We start from the raw sequence: 7,511 nt of genomic DNA, 5'->3' as shown, positions 1-7,511 counted from the left end.
CAAACAAACAAAACACCCACAAGCAATTCTTGAATATATAATTTAAAAAAAAAAAAAAAATAGAAAATTAAGCTTAGTGATGAAAATAACACTAAGGAACTGATTCCACTTCCCCATAAATAAAAACCTTGCTCTGCATAAGACTGTATGTTTTGAAAGATTAATCTTTTCCCCCATTAGGTTTAGTAGTATACACAATTTTTTACAGATATTTAAACCTATAATTAATCCACTATAAAACATTCACCATAGCATATTAAACAATTCTACAATACTTCGTCACACAAATAAGAAAAGATCAAAAAGCCACAGCACTGCTAAATCTCTTTATCATACTGGTGTCACACTGAAGCTTTGATTACATTATCCCTGTAAAAATATACACATTTCCAAATGCTTTCAGACCACAAGCATTATAAAATCATTAGGACCTAAATTTACAATTCACCACCTGATAATACTCAGAATTCAGATGTGCATTTATATTTTAAGTGACAGAACGTCAAATACTTCCAAGACCACCCTCCTGAGTAAAGACAGTAACTTACCACATCGAACTGATATAATCTGGCAAAAGCATGTGAAAATCAGCTTAGGAAATCAGCTTTTGGGTCCCATTTTATAAAAAACCCTAGCTTCTTGTATCGCAGCTTCAATATATGTAATTTTTAATCACACAACTTTTACTGCTCAGAATTCAAGCAAACTAGGATTAATAGAAATAACTGGCTAATATGGAAATATTTTACAACTGTTCCAACAGTTATCATTATCAGATAATATTAGTACCTGAAAAATATTTACTTCTGAAAACAAAAAGAACACATTTTAAATGCAATTCTATTGCCTGGAAATGTAGAAGCTGTCAGTAAAAGTAAAGAACTTACCTATGCAGTTCTTCAGAAGTGGGTCTATGGGCTGTGGATGATCAGAAATAGTGAACTTAACAGCAGTAACCACTGAACTTCGAGCATACGAAGAACCTAATATGAAATAAAAGTGTGAATATGTAACATTAAAACAGTACAACTTCAGAATTTAAATCATACTTTTAAGAACACTAAACAAGAAATGCTATTTATTACTACCAATGTAATATGTAACTCAACTAAATCTATGGAGAAAGCATTTTGAGGGGGGAGAATACCGTAAGATTTGTAATAAGCATTTAATGTTACTTGGTACAGAAAATTCAAGTAATAAGCCTATTTGAATAGATTTTTTTTATCATCACCTGTAGGCCTACAAATAACTCTCCTCTTTAAAGCAGAAGCACATGAAGAAAACAGTCAGGCCAGGAACTCTATTGACAAGATTCATAAGCTATGCACAATGATCTTTCCTAATCCTTACAAATTTCTGAATTCTTATCTGAAAATTAGGAATACTGTATTTTATATCAAAAGGTCAACATGGTTTGTCTGTTTGTCCTTTTGTCACCCATGTTCATTCTGCTTTAAGTTTATAGCTCTTTGTTAAACATAGTATCAATTGAAATACCAGAGTCTGAAAGCAGAATATAAAAATAATACATATTATGGATGACTAACAACTTGCAAAAATGGAACCATCTAAGCTGCACATTGTTGTTGGGGGGAGCAAAACTTCAAGAATATCACAAAATTTAAGAAAATAATTTGCAAAACTAGAGTTAATAGATAGCGTAAGGCCATTTGCTACAATATGTACATGATTTACCACTACTCACCTGATGCCAAGTATCCCTTGAGTCGTGGAAGCAGAGTCTCTGGGTCTATTAACGTAAGCTTGCCCAAACATTCAGCAACAACATTCCTTGTACCCTCTTCTGCACATTCGCAGTGTTTCAGGAGTAAGGCCCAGATGTTCTCAACATATGGTTTGAGACCAATCACCGATGCAGAGCTAATTATTTCTTTCAAGGAATGAAGAAGAAGGTATTGCCTCTTAGGCTGACTGGTGATTTCTTGTAAGACAAACGGCAGATACTCAGGAAGATTGCCAACACTAATACTGCCTAATGCGTAAGATGCCGCTGATTTGACTTCTTCACTAGGAGAAGAGAATGCTTCTAATATTACAGACTTCAGCTCAATTTGTCCACTTAAGTCAATATGATGCCCAACTTCCCCAAGAGAAAGCAATGCCAAAAGCCGAATGGAATCCGTGGACCTTGAGTTCTTGACATCTTGAATGAACTGACCTACAACCGCTGGTCCTTCCTTAGGGCAGGCTCGAGTAAGGGCAGCAACACATTTGGCAATGGAATAGTAAGACTGCTTATGAGTAAGTGCTGTGCTCTGTGAGTACACTGGACCCGTTAACATGCGCAGTAAATCCATATAGCCTAAATTATTTGTACCAGTCACAACCAAAGCTTGGAAAAATTCTAGCATGGCACTAAGTGCTCCACCCTGAAGCAAAGGTGATCTCACCAGTCCAATAAGTTCATTGAGAATGGACCCACTAATCTTTGACAGGGAGGAAGGATATACTTTAGCCAATGTTGTCAGAAAACTGATGGCCATCTGTGATACATGCATATCACTTTCACTAATCAGAGGTGGAAGCTCATCCAGGACAGCATCAATCATGGCAGCTGTCAAGCTGTCACTGTAATTCTTAATTAAAATATCTAGAGCAGAAAGAGTACCCAATTTCAAAGCTCGCTGGTTCTTTCTCAAAAAAGAAGCAAGAATAGGAACTCCCTCCCCAAGGATTGGTCTCAAATCTATCTTCAAAGGAGAACCAGCAATCAGTGTCATGGCCTTTACTGTAGTTAACCGAGTGATCTCATTCTTCAGTCTCTCTAGGAAGATCTGAAGTGTACTAGGCAGGTCTGTGCCTAGGCTATCACCAAGGCTACAAATTATTTGACCCATACAAGATATTGCCCTTTCTTTCACTTCCTGGTCAATGTCAGCAGCCTTTAATCTCTTGATTGTACAAGTAAACAAATCTTTGATGTAAGGAGTAGCATCAAAGGAAGAAGGCTGGTCTAAAGGACGAATAACCTTCACAAGTTGTTGTGTAACCAAAAGCGCTTCTGATGTTATCTTGTAAAATGGGTCTCCAACACAAGCTACAACTGGAGGTACCAATGCTTGAACATGAGGATGAAAGACCTGGGGAGAATGATTGCAGAGGATCACATACAAACAGGACAACGCATCTATCTTCAGATTAGAAGAACTTGATTTGTCATTCAGCGAAAAAATTATTCCTGGAAGAAAAAAGAAAAATATATATTTGAGTTAGCAAAATTTCTGAAGGAGGCAGCAATACTGAATTTATGCTTTCCTGCTCACAACCTTTCTTGAATGCTTCTAAGCCCCTTTCACCAGTTTATTCAATCAATTAGTTTTCAAGCTTCCTCTACACAGAGGACATGGGCCCTCTGTTGATTTGCAATGTATTTTCTGAATTCTAAACTGATTCTGAACCTTCAAACTTTTCCAAACTTAGTTTCATTACTTCAAAATTCAACATTCTAGGTCCCATGAAACATGAATAATATTTCACTCTGTTGAGATGAGAAATGCAGTGTGATCTTGCAATTAAGCATCAAATCATCTTTTTCTTTAAATAGACGAAAAAAAAAACCCTCAATCTTAGAACCCTTGTTTTCAAGATTGAAATATGTGTCTAAAATATTTATATGCATCCACACAGTAGCTGATTATTTTGCCCATTTCCTTAAATAGAAGCAACACTTCAGAGCTTTTGCAAACAGCAGTTAAGATACAAAGATTTTGAAACTTCATATGCAATTTACTAACAAATCTTTAAGTTAATATCATGTTTTTCATACCTGGTACAAGTACAGGAACATGTTGTGTTAGGGCTCCAGGTAACACGTTTACTAGCTCAGTTAGCATGTTAAAGCAACACTGACGAGTCTTCACACTTTTCTCCTTCATCTGTTTGTGCAAGGCTTTAACTATGTTGGGGACCTGTAATCATCACACATCTGTTAATTGATTCAATAGCTTACATTTCTTTCATCTTTGATCACTAGGGCAATAGAAAGAAAGATGTGTGTCCTACCCCTCTATTTCTGATTTCTCTGGGGAGCTAGAGAACTTACAGAAACAGTGGAGAATTAAGATTCAAAAGACATGCTATTAAAAAAAAAAAAAACAAAAAAAAAACAACAAAAAACCAGTAATTCGACTGGTTTTCAGCACTACCCTTGTTATTCGGCAAATAGAATACGTTGTAGCAAATCAAGTTAGAACATTAGAGCTTACATCTGCATTATAGAACGCAAAAAAGAACTTTTGCTTTCATAATTTGGCTAAACTACATAGGATGTACAACTTTTACAGGTGGTGATAAACTACTGAAATCAGATTTGCCGAGTTTGTAATTTCACTTTCCAAGACTGCTGCACTTCTCTGGACCAGTTTAGCCGGCTTGCTCTCTGTGTTAGCACTACAGTAATCAGCTGTAATCTGTGTAGGAGGAAAGTATGATATGGCACATTTCAAGAACGATCCTTACGAACAGGGCACAACTTCAGTGCTCTTCTCAAAGATAACAAAATTTTTGACAAGTAACCTGACTCTGAAGCATTGTCAACGGTGTCTCTCCTTGTTCCATTGCATCAGGATCACAAAGCCAACTTTGCACAGGTCGAGTTTGTTTTAAAAGAGAAAGATATGCATGAAAAACATCTGCTTTAACATTCTCCTCACGTTCTTTGAATCTGGCTATTAAAGCAGGAGATACAGTTTTGTAGAATTCAGGAAGCATTTCATGTCGTGTGCTAACCACAGCATCCAGACACTTAGCAGCTGCACGCCTCACTTTCCAGCTCATGTCATCATCATCGCTATATTCATCATCACTCCCTTGAAAAAATAAATTTTGCATATGTTCAAGTCTAGACAATCAAAGCATTAAGTTCTATTTTAAACAATTAATAAGAATACGCTTGGGTTCTTTGCATAAGGCACACCAAAGAAAGTTTCAGAAGTACATTAAAAGCCGTAGATAAAAAGCCTTCTAAGCTGCCTAAATCATAAGGCTGATTATTTCTCTGCCAATTTTTTCACGCTAGTCTTACACATGTATTAATTTAAACGGCAAACAGGACAAGGCAGTTCCCATCGTATTTATAGCCTGACTACTGATTTAAAGCATATTCCTCTCTGTTCATGACATAAGCAACAATGCAACAACAGTTACTAGCTGATCAAGATTCAACAAATTGTTCTGTTTGTTTCTTTCTAGCAGTAAATCAAACCATACTCTGCTCAAAAAAATGACAACAAAAACCCACCATACAATAAGCAATACAAATTAACTTTTTATGCACTAAAGCAACAACTAAGCAGCTCACTCATTCTTAAAGTGATGAGAATATTATGCTCTGGGTTCAGATTGCTTGTGTATCCAACTTTTCATAAAGCTTACATGTAGTAAGGTATATATTGTCACCATATTAACAATAAATACCTTATACCTTTCACTCCAAAACATTGTTATCCTACAGAAAAATACTGAGTATTTTCCAGTTTTCAATCTATTCTGATTTTATGCATTAGGTAACAATGTATTATAGAGGAAAGTAGTGAGAAGCCTTTCCCAGGCTGAATATGTATTTTCAATTCATTAACTGATGTTCTCACTTTAGTTTTATCATCCTACATCCTTCTGACATTTTCTACCTTTCAAGTATTTTAAAATATTTGTTTACCCTTGGAATTATTTATCTCTAGCACCAACATCCTATTTTAAGAAGTGAGTTCATAAAGTATTTTTAAAAACAGTACAAAAATTGAACACAAAAGCATGCAGGTGATTCAAACGCTGGTACTTAATAGCAGTACCACTCATATTGATTTTCTCGAATGAGTGCCGGTTCACAAGCTCTTCCTCTCCCCCAAACCAAAAGGAGAATATACCTTGATCATCATCATCACCACCATCAGCATCCATAGCGTTTTCATCTTCATCTTCATCATCATAATTGTAATTAGGATCATAGGTAAGATATTTAAGACAAATGTTTATAATAGTAGATACATGAGGATAAACTTCTTTAGGACATCTGCATAATAAAAAAATGCAATCAATGTCAAATTACTTTGCAGAATTAAAATACTTCTAAAAGACTTCATGATACATACGGTATTTTGGAGACATTGGCCAAACTAAGTACCCTCAATGCATCCATCAGAATTACAGAAATTCCGAAAGAAAGGTCAGAAACTGCACTGCACCATATAACTCAATCTGCCAGATTGGACGGTTGCAGAAAACCAAGATACGCCTTTGGGTATCTATGGTTTTGTCATCATTATTGGACAACAAGTATTATTAGAATACTTTCCCTTTCCTGTAGTAATGGCACAGTAGAAAGTTTCTAAAGTACAGACGTAACACACCACGTAAAAGTTAAGTTACAAGACAGAGTTATAGGAACAGTTTCAGCGAAGAGCTTGCAAAAATATTTTGTACCAAGGGGACTGTCTCTTGACATCAAATGGCGCACTGTATTAGATCTCACCTCCTAACAAAGGATTCAAAGGCTTGAATGCAGTACTCTCGTAGTTCATCATCATCTACATTACAAAACTTTACAACCAAAGGAATTATTTTCTCAAGATATTCACCTGGTAAGGGAATAAAAAAAAGTTAGCAAAGTAATTATTCTCATATAAAAACTTTTAAAGTTAATTTATATATTTTTCTTACCTATTCTATGACCTGCTTGCCTACTAATAGCAGCAATACACTGTATATAGGTCCTAGTTGTTGACATGGAATCATTTTTAGACAGTTCTGTCAACAGATGTTCAATGAGGTCAACAAAAACCATATTGCCACAACTCATAACCAGGTGACCAAGAGCAATGATGGTTCTTTTCCTCACAGCAAGTCTGGGGCTAGTCAGCTGGGGGAGCAGACAGGTCAGAATTGAAGGATGGAAGTTAACAAGCAGTCCTCCTTGCCTTAAAACAGACAAAACATAAACTCAAACCAATTGAATCTAGATAACTTTGTTCATATATTTACAATTCCTTTAAATATTCCCAAAACATCACACAAAGATACCAATTAAGTCTTTAAGCTTTTGGAACTTTTTAAAAAATTGATTACTTTAAAATATACCCTAAAAGCAATAAAAATTAAAATAACCTTAAAACTACAGTTCTCAGAAGATTAAACAGTAAGCAATCTATCAATGAACTTATCTTTAACACATTCACTTTTTTCTCCTAAGTGAAGTTCAACCCATATTTAATACACTACCATATTATCTTCCATAACGTCAATTAATTTAAATTTAACATTTGGAAAATTAAAGTTCAAGCTTTAATGAGTATTTGTCAGCATTTACCAGCATTTTGGAAGAATGAAGTTTACCTGCTCAGCATATCAGCCATAATATCCAGTGCCTCCAGTTGAACAGACACATCTTCCTGTTTGGCTATAGCGCTAGTGAGACGCCCTGTGATCTTTTTGCAAACATTAGCTGCTAATGCAGAACCTGAAAGAACAACAAAACCTCAGCATTTTTGGGG

General features: G+C 35.5%; 1 protein-coding gene across 1 annotated transcript in view; it reads right to left on the bottom strand.

The window, feature by feature from the left end:
- The window catches only part of CAND1 (cullin-associated and neddylation-dissociated 1), a 23,879-nt gene that overhangs the window by 3,060 nt on the left and 13,308 nt on the right, over positions 1 to 7,511 (bottom strand). The window contains exons 3-10 of the mRNA XM_010016894.1: positions 7,354 to 7,477; positions 6,682 to 6,938; positions 6,494 to 6,599; positions 5,889 to 6,034; positions 4,540 to 4,832; positions 3,791 to 3,932; positions 1,709 to 3,202; positions 888 to 983 (exon numbers count right to left, since the gene is read on the bottom strand). Of these exons, the coding sequence (XP_010015196.1) occupies positions 888 to 983; positions 1,709 to 3,202; positions 3,791 to 3,932; positions 4,540 to 4,832; positions 5,889 to 6,034; positions 6,494 to 6,599; positions 6,682 to 6,938; positions 7,354 to 7,477 (2,658 nt within the window). The remainder of the gene's footprint in view (positions 1 to 887; positions 984 to 1,708; positions 3,203 to 3,790; positions 3,933 to 4,539; positions 4,833 to 5,888; positions 6,035 to 6,493; positions 6,600 to 6,681; positions 6,939 to 7,353; positions 7,478 to 7,511) is intronic.

Source organism: Nestor notabilis, unplaced genomic scaffold (assembly GCF_000696875.1).
Source record: "Nestor notabilis isolate BGI_N333 unplaced genomic scaffold, ASM69687v1 scaffold16696, whole genome shotgun sequence".
NCBI classification, from domain to species: Eukaryota; Metazoa; Chordata; class Aves; order Psittaciformes; family Psittacidae; genus Nestor; species Nestor notabilis.
This window is presented reverse-complemented; position numbering and strand designations above follow the sequence as displayed.